At 42.3% G+C, this 27,646-nt stretch overlaps 2 protein-coding genes across 2 annotated transcripts in view; one reads left to right on the top strand and one right to left on the bottom strand.

Moving 5' to 3' along the window:
* The window catches only part of TTC21A (tetratricopeptide repeat domain 21A), a 38,600-nt gene extending 18,957 nt beyond the window's left edge, over positions 1-19,643 (bottom strand). Inside the window, exons 1-15 of the mRNA XM_018553482.1 lie at positions 19,631-19,643; positions 19,179-19,308; positions 16,412-16,522; positions 14,524-14,690; positions 13,345-13,461; positions 12,849-13,006; positions 12,135-12,219; positions 10,587-10,685; positions 8,387-8,576; positions 7,199-7,296; positions 4,904-5,104; positions 3,717-3,846; positions 2,436-2,593; positions 1,331-1,546; positions 459-697 (exon numbers count right to left, since the gene is read on the bottom strand). Coding sequence (XP_018408984.1) covers positions 459-697; positions 1,331-1,546; positions 2,436-2,593; positions 3,717-3,846; positions 4,904-5,104; positions 7,199-7,296; positions 8,387-8,576; positions 10,587-10,685; positions 12,135-12,219; positions 12,849-13,006; positions 13,345-13,461; positions 14,524-14,690; positions 16,412-16,522; positions 19,179-19,308; positions 19,631-19,633 — 2,102 coding nt within the window. The 5' untranslated portion in view covers positions 19,634-19,643. The remainder of the gene's footprint in view (positions 1-458; positions 698-1,330; positions 1,547-2,435; positions 2,594-3,716; positions 3,847-4,903; positions 5,105-7,198; positions 7,297-8,386; positions 8,577-10,586; positions 10,686-12,134; positions 12,220-12,848; positions 13,007-13,344; positions 13,462-14,523; positions 14,691-16,411; positions 16,523-19,178; positions 19,309-19,630) is intronic.
* Positions 19,644-22,268: 2,625 nt separating this feature from the next.
* GORASP1 (golgi reassembly stacking protein 1) overlaps positions 22,269-27,646 on the top strand; it is a 32,294-nt gene continuing 26,916 nt past the window's right edge. The window contains exon 1 of the mRNA XM_018553489.1: positions 22,269-22,331. Within this exon, the coding sequence (XP_018408991.1) occupies positions 22,269-22,331 (63 nt within the window). The remainder of the gene's footprint in view (positions 22,332-27,646) is intronic.

The raw sequence follows: 27,646 nt of genomic DNA, 5'->3' as shown, positions 1-27,646 counted from the left end.
CACAGAGGGCACTCAGGGAACGCCTAGAATTTTTATCAATGCATACAAGGAGTTCTTGGATTTGACGAGGGGGAAGTAACATCACAATCTATCCCTCGTCCAGTCAAAGAATGCTTTGTAGTAACAAGGCCAGCACTGTAGTAGCTCTGGCTTTTAAGGATCCCCCAGCAGGTGATCAGTGATGACATATGTACACTTACACTGGCCCAAGCTGGGCCATTTGTAAGTATACATAATAATTTATACCTGGCGTTCAGCTTTAAGTCAGACTAGGACGAGATGATTTCTGAGTGGTGACTCAGCTTACCAGACTCCACATATAAATGAAATGATTTGCTTGAGTGGACAGGCATTTTAAGTTTATGTTGTGTTGGCATGCTGACATATTTGTTTTAGCAAAAATGCCAAAGTACTAAACACTATCTGATTTCTTAAAGTCCCTGTTCCTAGAAACATACCTGTAGCAACCAATGTATAATTTTGTATCCTTTCGATTTCTGAGGTAGATTTCTGCCATCTTTTGCTTGACCTCAATGTAGTATGGCTGGTTCGGTGTGACGTCTCTCAGCATGTTCAGCGCTAACTCTGCATCGCCTTTATTGAGGGTCATGTCTGCATTAGCCACAATAATTCGTATTTCTTCTGAAGTTCCACAAAATGCATTGACAGCATCTTGTATTATCTTTGTAGCTTCATGCTAAAAAAAAAATCACATGATTGAGTAATCAGGTCAGAAAAAAAGGTCCATTATAAATGTAAATGCTAGCTGATTGTAAAGCTCACTGGCTTCTTGTATCTGCTGTAAACTTCAGCGGTGGGGTTTATTTGCAGTAGTGTGTGTCTCGATCCACTCCCAGCCAGCCATAATGAAGAGGTCATTCTCTGAGCTAGACACACCAGCCATTGAAATGTACATTATACATTACTGAGATTCCATCAGGGAAGTGAATCACCATCAAGGCTGTTTTAACCATAGTATAAATGGGGAAAGTTGCCCAAAGTCCAGCAAGTTAGGAGGGCCCACCACCATACCCTGCAACAATCAAACATTCTGGGGGGCTCAGCCCTATATGACCTGCCTAAGTTCCGTAGCCCACCATTGTAATTGGTGAAGTTGTGTTTGTATGAGTGAGTCAAGACAGGAGCAGATTTTTTCTTTCAATGCCCCTGCAGCCTAGTACAGAGCACTACTGTAGTACTAAAGACAAATTTACAGAGCCGTGTATGCAGAATACACAAAGCTCTTTCAATTCCATTCACTCTCAGTAGTGCAAAAAAACAAAACAAAGGCTCGTAGTGTAATCATAAGTCGCCTCAGTTCATGCTATACCTGCTCTCCATTTAGATGTAGAAGTTTGGCCAGCTCCAGGTAGATAGATACACGGTCAGTTATACTAAGGCTTCCTGTTTTACTTCTTGCAGCTGGTGCTCTCTTCATCTCAGGGAGGCTCATGGCCATTCTTAGCATCTGTATAGCTTCTTCCCGGTTCCCTGTTTTCTCTAAAACCTTAGCCTTAATTAAATGATAAAGAGGATGTTCTCGCACCTAAATCAGAAAAAAAGGAAACATGATGATCAAAATAAATTATGGTGAGCATAACAGACTTGATATGTTATTTATTTATTTATGATATGTTATTTATTAATATTTATTAATATTTATAATATTATAAATATAATTTTTATGTTACTTTTTTATTGTTTTATATCTGGTTTTACAGTATGTATATGAGCTATGTTTACCAAATAAATGCAAAATGCATGAAAAAGGATTCCCAAAGCAACAAAGCTTGGCTAATCCAACAGCACAGATGGAATCAACTCCTTTCAGGCAGGTTAGTTGTAAAAGCAGCCTAGAGCCCTATCTGCTGGCTCAAAAAAATGCAATATTTCATATTTACGTAACTAAACAAATATGCATGCATACTTGTCCCTGGTGAGTGACTTCTTATAGCCAGTATAACGGCAGGGCAATTAGCATTTTGCAGCCAGCAACAGCAGCCCACCATAATTTACTTGAAACTATTTTACTAAATTTCACTTGACAGGGAATCCAGAAAACTCATCAATAGTATCTTAAGGATTGGATTGGATCACAAGTAGAGACACCATGGCATGAACAATTAAGCAGCGTTTAGCTATGACAAGCATTGCACTTGTTGAGCATGTTTATGGAAAACCATGCAAACCATCTTGGATATGTTTGGCTCTGCCCCAATCGCCAACCATTGCCTGATAATCCTAATTTTCCCAATTATATCAGTATGTGTTCCCGCTATATTTGGCCTATCCTGGAGATTCCGGCACAACTTTGGCTCTGCCCCAATCTACAACAATGCCCCGATTTTAATTTTTCTAATTATATCATTATCTGTGTCCACTGTTTGGACTGTTGGCAAGTATAATATTCACATTCCCTTGTGATAAACATTCACCTGAAAGTTATGGCTGACCCCAGTCTCTAGAGACAGTGAACACTCAGAATACTGTTCCTGTGACAGGTAAATCAGGGCCATAAGAAGGTGAGCATCAGCCCACTCAGGATTCAGCTCTATACAGCGCTGTAAGGTTCCTTGTGCTCCATCAAAATTACCTGCAATTGGAAATGATAAAATGATATTTCTGCAATAAATGTAAACATATCTTCAACAAATATGGAAAACAGTGCAACAAACAGGAAAGGGAAATGCTATTAAAAATGGAACTAAAGTCAACTTTTACAAACATTTCTGGCAGGCAGGTTTTCAGAGCGCCGGGATGAATGAACTCCTGTGCAGGGATTATGTCACCCCAGGCTAGCCAATTGAGATGGAAGAATAGGCCAAACCCAGAAGAAGATCGAGCAAAGATGCCATCAAAGGAGCCACAAGAGACACTGCGGTGGTTGCAGCGTGGCACATTGGTAGGCAAGTGTGCCATCATCTACAAATATGTTGTGCATTTAAAATTGCAGCAGCTGGTGTACAGAATGCCCCCAGAAATGTCACTTCCTGCTTCTGTGCTTGGTTCATAGATTTTCTCAGAATTTTCCACTAAGATAGAAGTAAAATTTCAAGCATTCCTTGCAATAGGAATTTAATATTTGGTGCAATACCCCCTAGGGGTTAACTACTTCTAAAGGGATGCCGACACAGCAACTGTCCTCATTACAAAACAGAAAGTCCACCAGATGGGTTATAATGAACACAGACCCTCCCATTCAGGGATCAGTTTGCCGAGCACATGCTGAAACAAAAAGCATTTTCTTCAGACTAGAAACAGATAGGAATTTACCACAAAATAGGTTAAAACCCTTCCAATGTACATTGATCACCCAAGGGGGATTGCTTTTTAAAGAACGGCAATTAACAAAAGAAACATTTAGAAACAAGCACACTGGAAGGGTGCTGTTTTACAAGGTCTCAGAACTGTCCACCCTGCCACTTCCCTTTTTTCAGTCAGTTAAATTATATGTCCAGACATGTTTTTTTTTTGTTTTGGATGGAGTGGGGAAGGGTTAGAACACCTGTAGGGTTTCTACTGCTACTAATTTCATTTAGCAATAAAAACTCAATAGAGGTTCTAATCCTTGCTCGCTGTATCCAACAAAAAGAAAAGTTTTGACTGGACTTTCATTTTAAATATGGGCAGTCGGTAAACCGAATGTTTAAAGGACTGCCCAAATGACTACTCTTGCATGTCTATGACCCCCTTTTAGGAAGAATAAAGTGACGTACCTGCCAAGTAAGCGACCTGTGACTTGAAATAGAGAGGCTGTGGTAGACATGGGGCTACTGCAATTACAGGGGACAGAATGGTTGCAGCCTTTTCTAGTAGAGGTGATATGGTTTGCCCTGGGGACGCCGGCTGCAGCAAAACAGACAATGGTACAGTTATTCTTTGGCAAACGGTACTTAAAAATGGACACAAGATATTCCACAGTTTTCATAAACGCATATATTAAAAAAAAACTGTTGGTAACAATCACAGATATAAAATATACACAATCGAGGAATTTTTGAATATAAAAGATATTTAAAATGAAAGGCAGAGTATACGGTATATACAGTGGGCACGTTATTTGAGTTGATAATATTAATTTGTTTAACATTCTGTGCTTGTGAAAGTACTCTGACATAGTTGGAAATATTATATGGAATTATTTCATACAATTGAATGCACTATACCTTTGGTACATTGTCCTTTAATAAATTCCCCCCACTCTGCTGAGTGCTCCCCACCTGGAAAAATACTTACCTTCCTCCTCAATCCAGCAGTCTTAGCTGTGTGGCCCTGCCTAGTGTCACTCAACCTTTCCAGTGAAAACGTCCTCTTCATAGTGCCTATGCACTGCGGCCCCATTCATTCCTAAAAGGTAAGCCACACTCTCATGGACCACTGGAGATGCTAAAGTTGTCCTTAAAATGTAGTGTTATTTTAAAGGGAATGTATAGTCTTTTCAATGTTTTCTTTTTTAATACATTCAAAAGATCAATAATTTCAAAGTATGTGGATCTTTTAAACATCTTGTTTGTATATATTGTTTGGGTTCAAATACTCACAAAACAGCTTCCCCTGTATTGTAAAGATAAGAAGAGGGTAAGGTATTCTGTAGTTCAACAAAAAAAACAACTGGGCAGAGCTGACACCATTCCTCGAAATTTCAGTTCAGTAAAGTCACAGTGCCGTCAGCCCACAAGAAGAAATTAGTAGTGAAGTGCATTTCTGCCAGGATTCACAGGTATTTTTCTGTACTTGTACAGCCTTTGAGGGAATAACACTTGGGAAAATTCAAGCAGAGATACCGTATACTGCATATTTCTTTTTTATTTAGCCCTGATATACGCTTTAAGATTAGAAAGTAGGATGTGGAGAGTAGGGATTAATTAGAACTAGACAAAAATCTGTAAAAACAACTTTTTACCTGCTTTGGACAAAATTCCAAATACTCTTTCACAATGTCAACAATAAAGGTGGGGTCCAGTTTTTCTAAATATTCTACCCCTAGGGGAAGATTGTTTAATGCAGCAAAGTGCATGTCCACTGATTCTTTCAGATGGTCTAGTATAATCTTCTCATCTTTCTCCTTCTTAGATGCAAGAAGGGCTTCCACATAGCATAACTCCTGCAAAACACAAGCACAATGTATACAAATATATACAGACAGGCCATATATACCTTGTTTCTACGAAAATAAGACCTACCCTGAAATTAAGACCTGGTACCATTTTTGGGAATTGCTAAAATATAAGACCTTCCCCAAAAATAAGACCTAGTTGTGACCATTACCAGGGCCGGTGGTGGCATAAGGGGGAACTTGAAGAGCCTCGAGAGAGAATCAGCGATGCCAACGAAGCCAGCACTAGAGGAAGCGAGGCGGCAGCGCAAGGAGCAGAGCCGCATAAGCCAATGTTCCCTCTATAGCGCCGGCTCCTGTCACAGGTGGAGTGATACCAAATGCACTCCGCCTGTGAGGAATCCATAGTGAAAGCGCACTTCACTCATTCTGGTTACCAAATTGCTCTTGGAAAGGTGTGGCACCCCTGATTGCCCTGATCACCCTGTTCTTAACTTTGACATTTTGGATTATTTAATTAGGATTTGCATTAACTTTGGATTGTTCTACATAAAAAAAAAAAAAAAAAAATAAGACCTACCCCCAAAATAAGACCTAGTGTGTTTTTTTCGAGCCAAAAAATATATAAGACAGTGTCTTATTTTCGGGGAAACACAGTAGAACATATAACAGAAGCCATCAAAGCTGTCAATATTCCCATCAAATGTTAAATGCTTAGATCAGCAGTTTAAAGGAAACCTGTCATAAGAGAAACATGGAAGCCACCTTACTAGCCTCTCCATCTGAAAATGCTACCTACCTGTCATGCTAACTCATCTACTTTAATACTTTGAATTGCTAACCCAGAACAAATATGCAGAGCTGCATACTTCTCCCAGGCCAGAAACTCACAGTATTAAAGCCAAAGGGTTAGCACAAGAGCCAGGTGCAGGTACCTTTCATTTTTAGAAGAAAAGGTACAATTGCAACACATATAATTCTTCCATCAGAGATTCACTTCAAGTGTACAAAATGCATCTGCAACAGTCACTGGGTTAAAGAATTGGTATAAATAAAAGTGTAAGAACATGGCTAACACAGTTCTGTGAGTAAGTCTTCATGTGTGTTGGGTTGTGCTAGAGCTGCTTAGCGAATGTATGTTCTGTAATGCAGAGTCTACCTAGCACATTCTACCTGCTGCTATCGCTCTAGTTATTAAAATAAACAAAAACATTTATAAGAAAACATATATGTGTTAAAGTTTAGATCATGCCCACAAGTACCTATGTTAGGCTTTACAAGCTCTTGTTTTAGTCTTCCTTTCCTGTTTCCATGTGGAGCCACTTGGATCCCACACCAGCTTTGTACACGGGCCTATGAGATTTAGCCCCACATCCACATAGCACTAAACCCTGACTCCTATCAATCAACTGTCAAGTGCTAGAACTTTAGTTGGAAGTAGCGTCTCTGGCATTCGATAGTTGAATAACAGTGGTTAGGGTTAGCACTGGAAGTAGGCTGGGCTTATCCTAGATTTGCAGAGAAGGCTCCATGTAGAGCCTAGTTGTATGATCCAAAGGTCTCCACAGGGAGAAAGAAATTAATCTGAAGACTAACATAAGTACATATGTATACCACCAGGTTCCTGAACTCCAGCAGGTACGTTGTTGTGCATTTTTACAGCACAAGCAAAATGCATGGACATCATCTCTTCCTACCAATATGTTCTAGGACCCAGTAATTAAGTCCAGCATGCTGCATTTCGGGTGGATTCAGCTTCAGTTTTCAGGAATACAGTGCTTACATTTCAATTTGGATGATATGAAGCCTTGGCATATTTGCGTTTATAGCTGCTTCTGACATGCATTGTGTTGCTTTGCTTTTATTCCTCCATATAAGTCCATGTTACTGCAACTCAAACGTGTTGCAAACTGACCTCAAACAGATCTTGACAGATCTCAGATGTAAGTCTTTTCCCCAGCAAGCACATGAGAGCATGCTGTATTTGGCCAGTTACTAAATCTGAAGCCCATGTATACTAAGGCAAAATCTGCATTGCAACACTATGGTCTCTACTCCTTTGTGGCCAATTTGCTGTCATTATTTACTATTGAAAAGCCCTTGTGAAACAAAAAGTGGGCCGTGATATGGATGTTTATTCACCTTTGATCTTCCCAGTGATTGCTGCACCTCACGCATGAAGTCAAGCTGCTGTTCTGCATCTTCCAGGTTGTTTTGAAGTATCTGACACCATATAATGCCTAGAATATATAGAAAAAGAATATGGGTCCTGCTTACCTAAAGTAACACCTCAAATTGTAGGTGACGGGGTTTGTATCTCCCTAGAAATCCTTAGAAGGAAAGATGTACATACAACTTTTGTGGGATTTCTCCCTTGGTGGCAGGCAGGTATACTTTTTTTTACAACCTTCTCTCTCCTGCATCATCTTCCTTACTCTCTACTCCTTTATATTAGCTCCCTTGTTTTCCTCTCGCTGGATTTGCGATTATCAATTATCACATACGGACAGTGTGCTACAGTTTATTGGTTGACTTTGCAGACGTGCTCATAAGCAAATTATCAAACTGCCCAACATGTTATCTTATTGACAATGTAATACACTGCATACAAATGTTCCTGTCGCTCACCCTTATAAAACAACACATGCCTTACACACTGGACTGTCACCGTTCTACATGCTGCTTTGCTGAAGAAGGAAACCTATCTGGAGAGAAATAAATAGGCTGACACTCCTTACCTTTACTAAAATGCTAGTTGCCTGGCTATCGTGCTGGTCTGGCTTTGATACTTCTGAAGTCACTTGCCCAGAACAAATATGCAGATCAGGAGTTCTGAATTCCCCTTGTTGCTAGTTCCAGATCAGTGACTTGGAAAGTATCAAAGCCATCATATCACTATGACAGTCAGGTGACTAGAAGTTTCAGTATGAGGTCAGCAATGGCTGCCTCTGTGTTTCTCTCACTCTCGCACCTGCCTGCAGACACCGCTGGATCGGAGGAACAGAGCAGTCAGCTCTGGATTGGAGAGACGCCGCACCGCTGGAGAGAAGGCTGAAAACATCAGGAAAGAAGAGGAAGATCGGAAAAAGAGACATAATTTAAGGTAAGTGCTGACATTAACATGGGGTGAGGGAAACATTTTTTTGCCTTTAATGTCACTTTAAATTGTCAACACAACACATTGTAGGCACATTTCACTAAACTGTAACCTTAACAGTCCTTTATTTTCTGACTGTTATTCTGGCTCTCGTCTAAAAGTAACAGTCATTATGACAAATTACGATTGCTTTTACTATATTGAGTCAGTTATAATAATATACAGTTACACACCTGTAAGAGCTTCTACATGGTTTGCATCAAGGTTCATGGCAGTGGAATACCAGTTGGCAGCTTCAGATACATTGCCTTGATACATGTGCAGTTTGCCCAGATCTGCAGCAAGCTCGGCATGTTGAGATATTTTGTAGGTGCGCTCACAAAACCCAGATATCTCTTGTAGGATGGACCTGTTCCTTCCACACTGTAGAGGAAATGATACTTTTAGAGGAAGCCCACCCCAGGAAAAGAGTGTTTGAACAATCAAGCAATTCACTGACAATGAATTAACAAGTGTTCCTGTTAGTGTCTAAATAAATGTCACAATTAAATAGTAATTTCAATGTGAGGGCGGCCATGCTGAATAACTAGCTACAGTGTCCAGGAATGGCACATGAATCAGATGGCACATGCTTACTAGAGGGGCCACACTGACACCTTATTCAAGCCAACAAATTAATCACATCCACCATCAGCATTGTAAAGAGCAAGTAGGGATTGTGGTGCTGTAAGGGCTCATGAAAACGGGGATTGCCTTCCTGTGTTTGACATGCAATACTGCCTGGCTATACTAAATGGTTGAGCTGTGTGTATTACAAGAGTGGCTGAACAGAGTTACAAATCCTGTCCTTGATTATTGACAATCCTGTCAATCGATTACAGAAAAGACCAAATCTCACAAATGCAGTCATTCTGAAAGATTTCAACAATTGCGTTAAAGTAGCCTGCCTTCATGTCTACAGAACAGAGAAACATAAAATTATGGGATAAAGCTTGCTAAAATATTTGCAACATCTATAACTAATTTTACGGATAAACAAAAACTGCAGTATACCATGTCATTCTTCCATATTTTAAATGCCTTATATGCCTAACATGAAACTATGCTTTGCATGCATCTAGAATTGTTATTTTCTAAAGGGGCTCTGGTTTCAGAAAATATACAATTGTCTGGGCGCAAAGTGGTTATACCCGCCCCCCCCTTTCCTATACTTAAAAGAGAACTAAGGGGTAAGTGTTTTTCCCCATAGTTCTCTTTTGTGTCATGGGAGCAGGTTAGTATATGTCCTCCGGTGACCCTAAACTCAGTATACAAGTGGGCTATTGCTCGCTATATACTGAGAGCACCGCAGCCGGGACGGATCCCAACAATCCTGTCTGGATCCACCCATCTGCATGAGTGACAGCTGGCTCTGCCTATCTAGAGGCAGAACCAGCTGTGCCCGCCCCCTCCCCCCATTCGTTCCTCCACTCAGTGCTGGAAGATCGGAGAGGGGAAGGGGGGAATCCCAGCAGGGAGCGGTGACTAGCAGTCACCGCTCTCTGCAGGGAGATTCTCAGGAAGTGAGCGAGCAACGGTATGTGTTCGCTCACTTCCCGATCAATAGAGCCGACCTGTGACAGCTTCTTTGTCACAGGTCAGCTCTAACTATGAGGATGAGTGGAAATCCCTTAACTCATAGTTCTTCTTTAACCCCTATTTTGATTGTCAACAGAAGTGAATAGAAGAAGCCATATGCAAGCCCCATGGTGCAACTTACAGCTCACCCAGGGCAGAGAACGTTCTCCCTACCCCCTTGTAACAGAGCTAGGTGTCTACGTGGCCAATCACCTAGAACCAGCAATGAAGGAAGGGGACTGAGTCATTTGCTCCTCCATCGCTGGAAACATTAGGTATATCACTTCCCTCACGGAAGCCATACAGAGCAGCAGGGGATGGAAGGGATGCTGGGTATGTAATGCTGTAGGGGCCGACATTGAAGCAGCTTTGTTGCTTTGCCCTGCATGGACAGAGCACAGTTTCACTTTTAGCCAGCACCGTGGAATAGTTGTTAGCAACTCTGCATTGCAGCACTGGGGTCCCAGCCAGGACATTATCTGCCTTGTGTTTGCATGTTCTCCATGTACTTGTGTGGTTTTACTCCAGGTTCTCTCTGGTCTCCTCCCACATTCCAGAGACATGCTGGTAGGTTATTTGGCTCCTGTCTAAATAGGCCCTAAATAGTGTATGTGTACATTTGTGATAGGGACCTTATATTGTAAGCTCCTTTGAGGGCAGGGATTGATGTGGAACTACAATATGTAAAGTCCTGCATTAATTGTTGGTGCTATATAGATGCCTGTGTCTTACTTTATAATTATTTGGTTTACTAAGCACTGAAAATGAATCCTTGTCTCAAATATCATACGTTTCCATTGAAAGAACACATCTTACCAAGCTGTAAATTACACAGATTTTCTGAAAATGAAGGACTGGGTTTCGGGGTTCCATCATCTCCAGAGCGCTGATCAGGTCTTTCAAGTAGAGGAGAGCCTAAAGCGATCCGTGTCATAAAAATTATTAGCATACTTGTTGACATAAAATCATTAATGTTCACACTATCTTAGAATAACACATGGCTCAGTTATTCTATGTTACATCTGTGCTACACACTAACTAGATACATGGTTGGCCATAAGGAACATTCTGCAAGGCTCCACCCATTGTACTTAACTCCAGGATTGTTTAGCCCCTATGGACCAACCAGCTTTAACCAATCAGCTATAAGCCTATTCATTTTACAATTGCATTTTCATTTCTTTTTTATACCAAACTAATATGTATAATGCTTTTGGGGACAAGGAAGATTTTCTATTGGTGATATTACCTTCCAATTATTATTTTGGCCTGTATGGATTTTAAAAGCATACATTTTAAACAAAGTATTAAACCAGTTAATGTTACTGTAGATACAAAGTACATTTTTTTTAAAGATTTACCCTTTTTATTTATTATTCATGCTGTTGTTGGCACTATGAATGGTTCATGGATTTCATTAAAAATAAATAAAGTGTGTCTTGTTAAATCCAGTACCCACATTTCCAAAATAATAAAATGTATTAAAACATTTGCATACTATAGTAAAAAAATATTTCTGGAATAACATTTGCTAAGGACAGAATGGGAGGAAGTGGGTAACTAGGCAATATTAAGGGGTAATATGGGGTTAATTAGGAAAGAATATTCCTCTATACAGGTTTGCTACTGGAGTTGGGGTATGATTCTGTATTTTAATTTTACAAAGCTCAATGTTCACTGCAAGTGACTATATTACTGAAGGATTATTCGAGCGGGAGTCACTGTGATTGGTACCTGTTCACAGACCCAGACTTAAGCTTTCAAGTTACTTAATCGAGAAATAACCCCTTGGTTTTTGAATATGAGAAGAGAAAGATTATGTGAATACATTATGCTTTAAAGTAAAAGTGTAATTTAAAGCAACAGACTATCTTCTTCTCTGTGCCAAACCCCTACTAATTGTCCTCATAGGATGTAATCACTGGAGATACTGGCTCAACCAAGTGCCGCGATACAGAAATGATACTAGGTCCCAACAATGACCTAGTTTAGTACTAGAGGATGTAGACAGAGTAAAGACCGCCAACCAATTGTAATGGTACGAGAAAGATGCCAGGTCCAGGTTGTATCTACACATGGGAATACGGGAAAAGACTGTGAGGGGGATTTATCAAGGCTGGAGCAGACAAAATCTGGAGCAGTTGCCTATAGCAACCAATCAGCTTCTCTCTTCAGTTTGTTCAGTTAAGCTTTAAAAATGAAAGGTGGATGCTGATTGGTTGCCATACACAGCTGCTGTAGATTTGTCTGCTCCAATTTTGATAAATCCCCCCCTATGGGTCATATGGGTATATGAAAACTAAACATGTTGGACTTAAGAAGATTAATCCGCTGTTTCTTTACTGCATCAAAATATTCACTAACCTTGGGTATATTTCCTTCCCTTGTGAGTGAGTAGATGGCCAACATCTGGAAAGCATCAATGTTATTTCCATTTATTGATAAGATGCTAAAAAAAAAAAAAAAGCAATAAAAGCAATTAAACAATTCTGTCCGATTTCCAACAGTGCTGGCATTGCCACTTTTATACTGATTTCTGGAGTTCAGAGTATTTAAAGTTTATGCCACGCCAAAAGTGTTGTTTTGTTTTGGATACAGTAGGGAAGGGTTACAAACTCTGTCAGTTTTTTGTATTGCTTTCAGGGGCTCAGTTAGAGAAATTTCCCCTCACTTGATATCCTACTGACTTTCCCTTACAGTAACTGAAGAGAACTCTCCAACAGCAACATAGAAATAAAATGTTTTTCTAACAGAGTAGAAGGCCAGAACCACTGTTTGTATTTCTATCTTTATTGCAGATATTTCTTCACTTCCTGTCTACTAAAACATTGTCAACATGGCAGAAAGGGAGGAAAAACCTCTCTAAAAAAATCCCTCATACTAGTAAAAACCTGAGGGGGGGGGGGGGGTTTAAACCCTTCTGGACCTCATGCAATACTGTAAAATTGGATTACATTGAGGTTTTTCATATCGGCATATAATTAAACATTAATGCACTTGAATTATTATGCAACTGCAGTAAAAGGAAACGTTAATGTTTGCTGAGAATTTAGCTTTAAAGACCATTGTGTTCCTTACCGTTGTGCTATTTCAAGGCTTTGGTCCCAGTCTTGCTGTGCTAGAACATATCTCATCTTTAAAGAAAGTGCTATTAGAAATGTAGGAAAATTAACAATGATCTGGTTAATTATATCCAGGGCTCCAGAATAATTCTTCTGCATCATAAAACCTTCAGCCTGCAAAGTAAACCAGTATAGTTTTAATTATAAGAAGGAGACAGTATGATACAAATCTGGGACCTATTTTAGGAAACATAGGCTCCATTCACGCAGGGACCTATGCTGTGTAAGGTAAGAACATCCACACACTCACATATGTCAAAAGATTTGCATTCACTTATGTGCACATTATTCATTGGAGAAAACAAAAAACAAAAAAATAACCCCTTCCGTACCAAATCCAAAATGAGGTAAATAAAAAATAACCCCTTCAGACCCAAATCCAAAATGAGGTAAAAAAAAGGCCAGAGACTTGAAATTGTGGCAGATGAGCACCAAGTCAAGTAGTGTATTACCTTTCCAATAATTCCTAACAAATCCTTGTTGCTTTGAATTCCCTCTTCAAAATACTTAACACACTTTGCTAAAGAGGGCCCTGGAGTTAAGAGAAGCCATCCTTTCAGCACCAACCCCTAAAAGAAACATAGGAAGCAATTCAGGAAGCAGATCATGTAAAACAAAAACATATAAAAAGAAATCTATTTACATATGAAAACTCGTATTTTTCTCCCATATGAGACGCCACATTTTCAGACAACCTTTTATTACAGGAGTTCTTAAGTCCCAGCATATCCTATCCTGTTATAACATCAGCGTTGTAATAGGAATACATACTAGAGTTGGTTTCGATAATGCAATCAAAGCTTTCTTGAAAAAAAAATCTCTTTTATGTAGTGAGTGCTGCGTTCTGCCTGCCCATCACTTTCAATGACTTCCTGGATTCCCAGTGTGATTCCCTGCTGATTGATGTGAACAGCAGGGAGGCAGTGTGCTGTAATGTTTTTAGGTAGCTCTATACAGCACCCTGCCCACTCCTCCCATCATCTATAATCTGCCTGCATTGCACAGAGAATAAAAGAGACCCAGTGATGATTTCACAGAGACTATACAAATGTAATGAAAACAAAAAGGTTTAAAACATTTAATAAGTACGCTGATGAGGAAGGAGAGAAGAACCAGGGAACAGTAAATATATGCTATTGTCAGCTTTAATCACATCTACTTTTTTCATACAAGTAGCATAAATACCTGAATATGCCTTAATATCAGCCTCTTTTATCAATTGCACATTAGCACTTATATTGGAAGGGGGGCAGTAACACTAGGAGCCAATCAGGCTCTCTTGCATGTACATGTGCTGACAGGAGCAGAGAACAAGGTTTGTGAATTGTCATTGTCTTGCTGCACCTTCATTGTTCAATCAGAAGGTTGTGGATTTAGTGGCAACACCACTGTATTAATTAACTCCAACAGAGAAAATGGTATCACCCTCCCTGGCTGTGCAGCAGCATGTACAAATCACAAAAGATGCTGGGCAGAATTACAAATCCTTTTCAGATAAGTCAATTCACATTTCTGTATTTAACCTATATATTTAGCCATTTACCGAGAGTTCAGCTTTATAAGGATTCTGGAACGATTCCAAATGTCTTTGCTGGATCGGTAAGAACACACCACTTAGCAGCATTGCATACCTCATTTGACCTGTTGGACATTTTGAGCATTCTGTCAATGTACTCCTGGGCTTTGTCACTTCTTCCAAGGAGCCACAGAAGCAAGCCTGCATAGTAGAGAGCTTTAGGTCCTGCTGACCTTCGGGTTTCTTTTAATTTACTTTCCAGATCAGAAACCTCCTCGCGATCTGGGAAATATGAATGACATAGTATAGCAATATTAGACAATCATAACAAATAGGTGCAACTAGCTATGTTCACTGGGACTAATAATCCTGGGAAATGCAAATGAAATATTTTTAAACGATAAACATCCACAACTAATATTAGTTTGTGTCCTCCCATTACCCTAAGGAGAACTATGGGGAAAAGACTTAACCCCATAGTTCTCCTTTAAGAGACCTTTCAGAAGGGTGGTCCAATGAGGTCTGCCTGTCGGTTTTCCAGGCGGATCTGATCGGAAGCCCAATGTTAGTCTATGAGCAGCCGGATCTAAGTGGAAATGTGTCTGATTCCCCATAGTTCTAACATGGGTCCTGTAATTTTAGTTTTGTCCTTCATCACAATAGAGGAAAAAACTGGATGGACACAGATGTCACATTGGTGACATCCCTTCTGAACTCCTCTGATCGGCAGAGGATCTGTGCACGGATCCCCTGCTTATCAGAACTCACGAGTGACCATGTGAAAGGGGATATACACCTATAGATTATCTGCAGATTTTCTATGGTCAGATGGAAAAAGTGCAACAGATTCCTCCATCTACGCTAAACTGTGTGGATGGAGGAATCTCCCACTGGGCCAAGCTTCAATATCTTGCTAGTCGGCCCAGCCGGCTCTCAAAACACCTGAACAATGCCTGCATCCAATCACATTGGTCAGGTAATTCAACAGCCAGCGGGGTGTATGGGTGTATTGGTGTATGGCCAACTTTAGGCTGAGGCCAAAAGGTTGGCTCATCAACTTGCTTTTTAGATCTTACACACTCAGTGGAATCAATTAGTTTCTAATAAAGTGACGGCAGCATAAGAAATAAGACTCCCTGGTCTGGCTTCAGAGTGAAGATGGCTTACACTGCCTGAATTTCGGCTGGCTGAAATTCAAGTTATGGGTAGCCCTGTCTGCACCACTTTGTTCCAATTTTTACATTGACTTTTGTTGAAGGAGCTGTGTTGAAAATTGCTGACTGAACAGGAACTGCACCCAAACAGCTGCAGAATACAATGTTTTGCAGGGGATATCCCCCCAAACCAAGTGCTTGGCTTTGTACTGCCAACTTGAGAAGGAGCTGTGAATTCTGCAATCTGATGTCCTTAAAAAAGAAAAGTAACTAAGTGACATTATCTATTAATATTTATCATAAAATTAAAAATCACTATGGGTGGACTTCAATTTTAATGTGTAGGTATATTTTAAAGTGAAGGTATGCTATGTTATAGGAAACATCTAGAAGTGTTAACTGTACCAAAGCAGTACCCTGAAAAATCAACCTTTTGGCTGTAGTATCCCCCTGAAAAGAGTAGTCCATTTCCTGGTATGTGACTGTACCTAGGCTCTCATAGCTGTATATCGGCAGTGTGAAATCTAAGGTACTGCTGCTTCTGTGTGTTAGTCGCATGAGATTTGGTGATGTCCCTACAGTGCTTCTCACCGTTTTCTCTGTTTAAAGCCCTTACAGGAGGAACCACAGTCCTGCCTATACAGAGATGGCTACCTCCATGCGGAAACAGTACAGAACAAGGTATAGTAAGTCAGTACTGAGGAAAGATCATCTGCAGGGAGACCACAGGAAATACTGTTGCCTGGTTGTTTACCCTCTGTCTGCTTTTATGGGGGGCACAACTTCTAGAGATGAGTTCCTCTTTATAAATATGTGTGTAGAGTGTTTGTAATGGGAATGAAACCTTACCAAAGGTACCACTTTTCTTATGAGCATAAATTAGAAGCATGAGGGCACATAAGGAGACGTCTGGAACTTCTCTGATGGACTCTAGCTCTCGAATGGCTTCCTGCACTCGGTCTAATGATAGAAAAAAAAAAAAAAGTTATGATAAATCGTACACACTGCTATCATGTTCACTAATCGCAAACAAAACCCTCATGTGCTAAACAGACCATGAACTGCAATAGGAGAAAGTTTTACTATTTTTACTTTTTAGCTTGAATTAATAAGGGAAGAGTATATACTGAGTACACATTTCTGTGAAGGTTTTACTTCTGTCCTTAACCCTGTTAGGGCATATTTACCCTAGCCTTGTCCGCTGTGGTGCAAAAAAAGCACAAGTGTTAATGTACATTGGTTCATGCAAATAACTTCAGGCCGACTATTCAATTGAATGGGATGCCCAACACACCAGAAGGGACTAAAGCCTTGGTACTCAACTGGTAGGTCCTCACCCAAAAGTGGGTCGTGACCCCATGTTTAGTGGGTCACTGCACGACTTCCACTTTTCTAGGTGAGAGGCTCCTCAGCTTCCCCCTAGTACAGCACTGTCAATTCTGACGCCGAGCAGTCATTCAAAATATGCTGCCCGGTGCAGAGTGTCAGCTTGAGGTGGGGTGGGCTGTGGGTATGGCCGCGAGGGAGCTCCATCCATACGTGCATTGCTTACAGCTCCATCGCATACCCATTAGAGGTGCCTGGACTGGAATGCCGTAACATTCAGGATAAGCAACAAGGGAAATGGCTGTTACCAGAACAGGAAGACACAGGCAGCAATAATAACCTGACAGATGTTCCAAAATCTGTTGTGTTGCAGTCTGTGTCTGCACTGTAGAGATTTCCCACCATCTTCGTTTGCAACAGGAAAAGAGGAAATCTCTTCAACAGTGTCACATTATGCAGTAAAAATCTGACAGAAGCTTTATCACTATGACATTTTGCCCAAAAAAAAGCTTTTGGCTGGAAAAATACTTTTATTTTATCTATCTTCTCCCTGAGGCCCCAACTGTAGCTATCTTAACAAACATAAAAGTGTTTTATGGTGATGCCATGGTTCCTTCCTCTTCTCTGGCGGTGACAGTGAGCAGCTCTTACGTCTGAAATGAAATGCAATCAGTGTCGTTCAGTGCCGCAGTACAGAGAGCCCAAGCTGCCCTAATGAGCAACCCCTAGAGGGTGGGTCCATGACAACCTGGGCCCAATGGAAGTGGGTTGAATGAAGCTGACCACTATTTAACCTGGAACCCTGGCAACAGCTGATGGTGGTCAAGACTTACTGTGGGAAACAGCTTCAGATTAAAGTGAGTATTGTAGCAAAACCTGCTTTTTATTTTATTGGACCACTGTAATGTTGTAGTGGAGTTCTACATTAAGCATACATGTTTGTTCTTCATCTTGACATTGCGTGAATACACTAGGGTCACACTGCTGTGTATAATCCTTCAGTTGACAGTTACCTGATGTTCTGAGATCAACTAGTTCTGAGCATTTCATTTTGCGAGCATTTCATTTTGCAAGCCAAGTATCCTCAACTACACTAACCAAAGTCTTCATGCAGCCTGATTATGCACACCCACAGGAGGAGGCATTATGTGCAGGGTTGTAGATCTCAAGGAGGGAAATTGTCTAGAATGAGTGGCGGAGATCTGCACCACTGTCCATAGCAGTTATTGTCAATTTACAAAGTATATGGGGGCCTCAAATGCAGCCCCTGACATTACTAAAGGGCTGCATATAATGTTCATCATATGTAATGCTAGAGAGAACTCTCAAAGACACTCTAGAAAAAAAAGATGATCAAAGACTGAGGACAAGTTAAGTGTGCGGTTGAAACTGGAGACATGTTGTAGGTGACAATGAGAGAGACTGAAGAAGTGTTACATGAAGCTAAAAGAGATCACTGCTATTACCCCTGAAAATATCAATGATCCCACTCACACTACAGACTGCTGGGTTCCAAAAGCTGCACAAGTACCAAAGGGTTGCTTTTGTCTTTTATCTTCGATTTTTTAAACTAAAGTATTTTGTGGACTTTCTAACTTGAGACAGTTGAACATTTTTCTGAGTTGCAATAGTAGTTTAGAGAATATTTGACATTGCTTGTTGTTATTCTTTGCAACACATGGTAGTACCCCATGCATTAATTCTGGCATTGTGGTGCCAGTCATTTTTATATGCACACAAATGCACTAAAGCATTGTGATGCACTGCAAGACACGGTAACTGTTTTTTGTAGTGTGCTGCCACAAAATAAATAAATTAATTAAAAAAAGGGGGGTCAGTTCTGTTGAGAGGTGTGCTGGGGTGCTTTGGTAGTGTATTCATAATGAATGGGTTGCACTAATTCAATGCAGAGAAATCTGAGCTCTGGGTGGCACCACTAGGTTGAAAAATTGAATTTTGTGAAAGGAGCTGGGTGGAAAATTAGTGGAACATTTGTGGCTGCACAGTGCCTGCATCCGAATCAGATGTTGGCACTGTGTGGGAATTCAAAAGTCGTGGGAGCAGAAGCTGCGGAATACAATAGCCAGCAATGAGGATTCCTCTATCCAAGCTGTTAAGCGTGGATAGGGGAATAATTAAACAGTGTGCGGCTAGCCTAACAATCTAGGGGTGTATGGAAGAGGGAATATTTTTAGTTGTACCATGAGTAAAAGCTTTGTCGCAGACTGAGGAAAGAGATAGGGAAGATTTAAGAATGGCAAAGCCTGATGGATGTTATATGGCGACTTACCTTCCGTTAGGATACCATAAGCTTTGAAGAATAGAAGCACAGGGTCATTGTAGTATTTCTGCAGACCTTCTCTTGCTAGATTTTGCATATGGCGATAGTATTTCTCATTACAGTAAAAAATAATAGAGGTCTAGAAAACAAAAGTCATTTACTTTGCATCTTTGCCAAAACACGAGTAACACATAAAAGTAGTGATAATAATAATAAGAAAAAACACAAGAAAGGAGAATAGTTCTGTTACCATGAGAGAACCCAGTAATAGGACATGTGACATGATTTTACAGATACAAAGTCCTTGTGTAGAAACCAAACAATTGATAGAAGCAATTGGCATATCGTAGTATAATAGAGATCAGCCTGATGCGCCCCGGAACTATTACATATGTCTATCTCATTACGTAGTCATCCACTAGTTTATAAAAGGAAGAGCGAAAAAAAATTAAAGACCTCACCATAAGTTGTGGATCCGAATCCGCCATTGTAATGTGATGACTCTGTCAGTAATTGTCCGAGAAGTTGTACATCTGGAAAGGAGTAAGAAGAAGAAATGTTTATCGCTTCTCTGCCTTTTGGCTAACATCAAGTGTAGTATCTGTTCTTATCAGTTGCCGGAGGGGAAAGGACATGGTCGCCTATGTATCCGTTCTTGGAGAAGAGGACATGTCAGATCCGTTCTAGGAGAAGAGGACATGCCACATCAGTTCTAGGAGAAGAGGACATGTCACATCAGTTCTAGAAGAGGACATGTCACATCAGTTCTAGGAGAAGAGGACATGTCACATCAGTTCTAGAAGAGGACATGTCACATCAGTTCTAGGAGAAGAGGACATGTCACATCCATTCTAGAAGAAGAGGACATGTCAAATCAGTTCTAGGAGAAGAGGATATGTCACATCAGTTCTAGGAGAAGAGGACATGTCACATCAGTTCTAGAAGAGGACATGTCACATCCGTTCTAGGAGAAGAGGACATGTCACATCCATTCTAGAAGAAGAGGACATGTCACATCAGTTCCAGGAGAAGAGGACATGTCACATCAGTTCTAGGAGAAGAGGACATGTCACATCAGTTCTAGGAGAAGAGGACATGTCACATCAGTTCTAGGAGAAGAGGACATGTCACATCCGTTCTAGGAGAAGAGGACATGTCACATCCGTTCTAGGAGAAGAGGACATGTCACATCAGATCTAGGAGAAGAGGACATGCTCTCAGATATCAGTGCCCCCAGTCTGTCTCCTACTCTCAGATATCAGTGTTCCCAGCCTGTCTATTCCTTTCAGATATCAGTGCTCCCAGACTGTCTCTTTCTATCAGATACCAGTGCTCCAGCCTGTCTCCTCCTCTCAGATATCAGATACCAGTGCTCCAGCCTGTCTCCTCCTCTCAGATATCAGATACCAGTGCTCCAGCCTGTCTCCTCTTCTCAGATATCAGTGTTCCCAGCCTGTCTCCTCCTCTCAGATATCAGTGTTCCCAGCCTGTCTCTTTCTATCAGATATCAGTGTTCCCAGCCTGTCCCTTTCTATCAGATATCAGTGTTCCCAGCCTGTCTCCTCCTCTCAGATATCAGTCAGATTTTCCAGCCTGTCTGTGATCATTCCCCAGTCTTTCTTACTGAGATATCTTCCATGCAGTCCCCGCTGAGATCTCTCCGTCCTCCTGTTGTTGATCTTTCTGATCTCAGGTATAGAATCTAACAGCCGCTCTTACACTTTCCTGCGTCCCTGGTTACCCCTCCACTTCCTCTGTTACCATCTGACGTCATCAGCCCTCCTCCAGGAAGAGCAGCCGATCCCTGATGCCTTTTTCTACCTATACCAGTGTCGGTAGTTGAATAGAAGACCTGGCTGCGAGTTGTGTGTGTCGAATTCTGTTCCCCTGTAGATCTTGGTTCCCCCTGCCGCTCGGCTATTTCCGTAACCCCTCCCTTCAGCCGCATGTGTATTTACATAGCCCCGCCCCCTCTCCCCTAGCTCCTAGATTCTGTCAGATCACCACCCTGTATAGGAAATCCCCTCCATGTCTGTCCGTCACATTCCTTCTCAGTCTGTCCGTCACACCTCCATGTCTGTCCGTCATTGATAATCCATCCCAGCATTGGGATGAGAAGTGCAGATTAAGATTATTAGTGAGGATTGGGATGAGCAGTATGAATTGGGATGAGCAGAATGGATTAGGATTATCAGTGTGGATTAGGATGAGCAGAATGGATGAGGATTATCAGTGTGGATTAGGATGAGCAGAATGGATTAGGATTATCAGTGTGGATTGGGATTATCAGTGTGGATTAGGATTTTCAGTGTGGATTGGGATGATAAGTGTGGATTGGGATGAGCAGTAAGGATTGGGATGATCAGCGTGGTTTGGGATGAGCAGTGACGATTGGGATGATCGGTGAGAATTGGGAGGATCAGTGAGAATTGGGATGATCAGCGTGGATTGGGATGAGCAGCGTGGATTGGGATGAGCAGTGAGGATTGGGATGAGCAGTGAGGATTGGGATGAGCAGCAAGGATTGGGATGAGCAGCGTGGATTGGGATGAGGAGCGTGGATTGGAATGAGGAGCGTGGATTGGGATGAGCAGCGTGGATTGGGATGAGCAGCGTGGATTGGGATGAGCAGCGTGGATTGGAATGAGCAGTGAGGATTGGGATGAACAGTGTGGATTAAATTGAGTAATATGGATTATGATGATCAGTGCAGAATTTGCAAGAGCAAAAAACACTGAACTGTATAAAATAATGTTTACTTTGCCCTTTATTTTCTCATCAGGAGAGTTATAGAGGAAATAGCAGATCGCAGAAAACACAACAAGGACTGGGGAGGAGGAATTTGACAGACAGACTGAAGAGGACGTGACGGACAGACTGAGGAGGAATGTGACGCACAGTCATGGAGGGGATTTCTTATACAGTGTGGAGAACTGGAGATCTGAGTGAACGCAGAAGCTAGGAGAGAGGGCGGGGCTATGCAAATACGCATGCGGTTGAAGGGAAGGGGCGGGGTTACGGAAATAGCCGAGTGGCTGGGGGAACCAAGATTTACATTGGAACAGAATTCGACGCTGACACGGCGGAGTCTTCTTGGCCATGGGGTTGTCCCTGAGCTCCGAGGCCGCCGATGGCGGCAACGAGGGATACCATGTACATGGGGTAAGAGCCTAAGAGGGACTCGGGTGAGGGGAGGTGCATGGAGGACAGCAAATCAGGTGAAAGGTAAAGAGTGGACAGTAAATGAACGGAGCCGAGGTGCATGGAGGACAGTGCATGAGGTTAGGGGGGTGCAGGGTGGACAGTACATGAGGTGAGGGGGGTGCAGGGAGGACAGTACATGTGGGGATAGAAGAGGACTTGGATGAGGGGTTGCAGGGAGGACAGATAGGCGGTCGGGGGGACACTACAAGGCTCATCATGTTCTCCCAGGGTTTGTGATGGTTGTATAAGGCGCTGAGTGACAGGACCGGTTATGCCTGATCCCACTCTCGTGTCACATGTGATCAGATTGTATGCTGGAGGGGACTGTGTGCTGTATTGTCATCTATGGGCTGGGAATAGTGGAGTGATTGTACTGGTGACAACCTTCTATTGTCATCTTCATTATTACTGGCCAACAGTCTGTGTTATGTCACCACGGTGATCCTGTCCAGGGTGATCATACACTGTACACTCTGATTGTACAATCTCCCTCACAGCCACCACAACTGTGTCATATAATTACTGACCTTAACACTTCATTCAGTTTGTGTCACATCAGACAGACCCGTCCCCGACATTGTTCATGGCAGATCTTAAGGTGACAATGCAATGTGATTGTGCAGCCTCCTTCAGATCTGGTACAAGGACCTGTCCGGATACAAATGAAATGTTTAGCTTTGTCTTCACATTTCACAGTTTTGTAAAATCCAAACAATTTGTACATAGATTGTACGATGGGATTGTATGCTGAACGGCCAGCTTGTGGCATATTTCACAATCGGGAATAGGTGTCAAACACAGGATTATACATTTCAGTGGCGGTCAGATGTCGGCGTTCAGATGCAAGACGTATTTGACCTGCAATGCAAACAGGACCCGCTGCGTCACAGCTGTCATCTGCACTGCAATGAGGGAAAACAACCTGACTTCCAATCCCCACTAGGCCTGCCAACAACCCTGCGGTACAAAGGCCGGTGTGACTGGATTGTTTATGGGTTGTCCTTCTATTATATAGCATCCCATCTGTGGTGGAACTACAAATGCCATCATGAATCTGTATCTGGGAGTCATGCCTGTGGCTGCCAGTTTTGCAATGCACCATGGGACTTGTAGTTCCACAACGGCTGGGGTACAGAGGTTGCCTACCCCTGCTGTATAGTTTACTTTAATCTTACAGTAGATTTAAACCCTTTCTATTTGCTAATGCGTAGTGTATTGTAAACCATTTCCTCGTTTTTTTGTGGTAGAACCTTTTTATTACTTTATTTTTATCCTTTTTTTTTTCCTTCGTTTTGTGCTGCTAACATTCTATCTCTCTCAGCCACTTCGGTCAACATCCAGCTTCATCTGCACATCATTCCTCTGGACTGGTTTACTGATTGGCAGTGGTGGACCATGCTTCAGCAACATGTGTTGGCATGGGCTTGCTTGCCACTCCCTCCGCACATCATTGCTCCTGCAGTACAGACAGGACCCATTTAAAGTTGGCCATACACAGCTTGAATGTTAGCCAATTCCTGCTGAATCGGTCAGACTTCTAGCCACGGGTGACCTTCTTGGCTTAACAAACTTCGACTACAAAATTGAAGAAGGCGGGTTGAAAAGTGACTACAGCCAATCGGATGCAGTCACTGTTCAGTTATTGAGACAACCATGTGTACCAGCTGCCTGAATACAATAGCCAGCAGGAGAGATTCCTCAATCCATGCTTTTTAGTGCACAGACGCGGGCAGCCGGGTACTGGATCATTACTGGTTAGGCTACAGACAGTGCAGGAAGCCAAAACCCTTCAGAGGAGGTAAGTAAGGGCTTTGCAGGGGATGGGGTCCAGTTTGCGTATTGCTAGGAAGAAGACACTTGGTTCCCTTGGTGCTGAGTAACATTCTGCAGCATTTGGTTCAGTGAGGGAGCAGCTCCGGTTAGGAAGGGTGGCCGTTGCACTGCAGTGGCTGCGCTATTGCATGTTATTGCAGGCAATCACCGGTGCATCACGGCTGTAAGTAAACAACGCGGATTATCACATTTACCCAAGTAACACGGCTGAGTTCACATTAGTTCTATCAGTTTCTTTCTTATCATTCATCCCCTGTATTCTGATAGTGGTGAGTGTGCTGCTGTCAGAATAACCAAAAAGTGATTGCAGCTGATTGGTTGCAGTTACTGTTCGGCTGAGATTTTTCAGACCGGCTCCTTCGATTGTTAAAAGGGGGCCACGCTTTGGTCAAATTTTAGCCGAGTCAGCAAAAGTCAACCTGTGTATGGTCTGCTTAAGGGTTTGTTCAAGGTTACAGTCTTAGGCCCCGTTCACATATAGCGAATTGTCGCGCGATTTCCGCCGCGATATCGCGAGAAGTCGCCGGCCAATGTTATTCAATGGAGCTGTCTTAACTCCATGTCGCGGTCGCAAGTCGCTTCTACCGGACCCTTTTTTCGGCGGATTTTGCGCGATTTTGCTTTTTTTCTATGGAGCCCGACGGGGAAGGTCGCGCTACCGTCGCTGGATCGTCGCTGGAACGTCGCCCCGAAAGTCGCGCTATCCCGGCCGTGCGGATCCGCTGCAAAAGGTATGTCGCTATATGTGAACGGGGCCTTAGGTCAACATAGCGGGACTGGAAAGTGAGCTGAATTGAAGAATTTCTTCTGTTTCCTTTTTGTTTGTTTTTTTTAAAACTTTATGTGGAGTGTACAATGTGTACATCACATTCAGGTCCCCACATGGAAGCACGATGAGCTGGCATCCATGCTGTTTGCATGTTATTGCAACCCTTCGCCCGCCACACCCACACATTACAACCCCATGGACTTCTATAGGGCCGCATAGAAAGGGAGATGTCTATGGGGCTGTAATGCGCAGATAGGACCAGGACTGTGAGACTTGCAGCACAAGACGTAAATAAATAACAGAGGCCATGGCCATCTGATCCAGGTAAGTATGCAGCTATGGAGGGGGAGGATGGATTAGTTTAGGTCATGGCCTCAGGGCTTCTGTATGAATGTCTAAACAGGTCCCAAATCCAATTACAATGTGATGCACAAGCCTCCTAACATAACAAAAGACTTTCTTTACCTTCCCTGACTAAGCCGAATCCTTTATTTGTGGCTCACATGCTGCCAATCCAGAAAGCAGTGGGCCAGACTAGGCGTGGCCAGGTGCTGATTGACAAACCCTGACAATGCTGATAGTTACGCTCCCTGCAACAATTGTTATCCCGTTGAAGTACAAGCAAGCACTGCCTACCTCAGAGGGGCGACTCTGCTCTGAGTTCATGGGAGTCTAGCATTGTTGCTGCCCCATCACAGGAAGCTGCATTAGGTGGACTTCACTGGCAGGATTAATAGGCATTTGTGGGACTTTGCAGAGGGACTATGAGAAAAATGTATGTGCAGATGCACCTATAAGGCCTCAGCTGTACAACGTCCATGCAGAAACCTGTGCCCGGGAGTCACAGCTGGTGCATGCAGATGGCTGTACACCTCAATGACAAGAAGCCGCTGTACGTTGCTCCATACTGACCCCATACCCCTACGGGTACAGATGCATGCCCCTAGACCAGGGGTAGCCAAACTCCGGCCCTCCAGCTGTGATGAAACTACAAATGCCATGATGCATCTTTCTTCGCATGTCATGTCTGTGAGAATCTTTTGTAGTTCCACCACAGCTGGAGGACCGGAGTTTGGCTACCCCGGCCCTAGACGCAGGCTATCTCCGTCACCTCTATTTGAATGAGGCCTAAAATGCTGCAGCACGTTTTTTTTTTTTTAAATGGGAAGTTTCACTTTAAATCATGTTTCTAGTAGATGTTCAAAACCTCTGCCAGGATTTATAGTTGTTTGTGTTGCCATGACGAGTATTTCCACTCACTTCCAGCCCAGGTTGACAGAGGTCAGAACAGGAAGAAAGACTGAATCTCTTGCATGGGGACTCTGACAGCATTTAAAATACGACAAAACAAATCTCAATGGGGACAGCGCAAAGGACAACTGACAAGGGTTCTAATTCTTGTCTTCCGTATACAAAAGAAAATACAACTGTCTGGAGTAGGACCTAAATATCCTTGAAGTACTGAGCTGTGCTAGACCTGATGTGACAGCAATCACATGACTGAAATGACTGGAGGATAGACACTTCCTAGAATTAGCAGCATGCTTATTTTTGATACTGGTCACACAGACACTCGTGTGTGTATTAGCTGGTAAAGCTGGAGGAGTTCTCAAACATAGCAAGGACTCTTCTAAGATTTGATCAGAAGGTTCTGAAACCTGAACACATCGCATACAATTCAGTGACGCTGTAAGGTGTGGAAAGCAATCCTCTTATATAATTCAGGGGTAGGCAACCTCAGGACTCAGCTGTTGTGGAACTACAAGTTCCATGAGGCATTGCAAGACTGACAGACATGACTCTAAGAGGCAGAGGCATGATGGGATTTGTGCTGAGCTTGCCTACCCTCATTCACAGGTGTAAGATGACACAATAGGGCCGATGTATAAAACTTCACTTCACTACAGAACAGAGTAGTCAAAAGAGATCATAATGTCACTGTCCCAGGTCAGCTAAATAGAGAAAAGATGTAATCTGCTAGCTATGGATTTATTCATACCACCCCTCATTGGGACTGATGTATACAACGTTCGTCCACCATATAGCTGGGCAAATGCTGTTTGCAGCATAATGGCCACTAGATGGAGCCGAGAAGCATATGAATTTCTTATGCTCCTTGGCTACATCTAATGGCAGTAATGTGCGAACGGCATTCACCCGGCTGTACACTGGGCGAAAGATTTATACATACATAGCTAGCAGATTACATCTTCTCTCTATTTAGCTGAGCTGGGGCAGTGACATTACGATTTCTTTTGGCTACTCTCTTCTGCAGTGTACTATATTCACTAATGGCTGGAGGGGACACTGTGGTGTTGTCTATGACAATTCCCATTTGCCTCATAGCCTCATGTTTGCTTGGAGTAGTAACCAGGTTAGTGAGGAAGAGGCCGTTGGTCTGGTTTCTCTGGTGCGACCAAATATTGATGCGACTGGTCGTCATCCTTTTATTGTCTTTTTTTTTCTTGGTTTTGATGAATTGTTACATTGTATAAATACAATGAGTGGAATTTATCAAAACGGGCAGACAGAATATGGAGCAGTTGCCCATAATAACCAATCAGCTTCTGTTTTCATTTGCAAAGGTTAACTGAACAAACTGAAAATAGATGCTGATTGGTTATTATGGGCAACTGCTCCAGATTCTGTCTGCTCCAGTTTTGATAACGCC

The sequence above is a fragment of the Nanorana parkeri genome, unplaced genomic scaffold (genome assembly GCF_000935625.1).
Source record: "Nanorana parkeri isolate BGI_ZX_2015 unplaced genomic scaffold, ASM93562v1 scaffold121, whole genome shotgun sequence".
In the NCBI taxonomy this organism is placed as follows: Eukaryota; Metazoa; Chordata; class Amphibia; order Anura; family Dicroglossidae; genus Nanorana; species Nanorana parkeri.
Note: the sequence above shows the minus strand (reverse complement) of the source record. Positions and strands in the feature narration are given on the sequence as shown.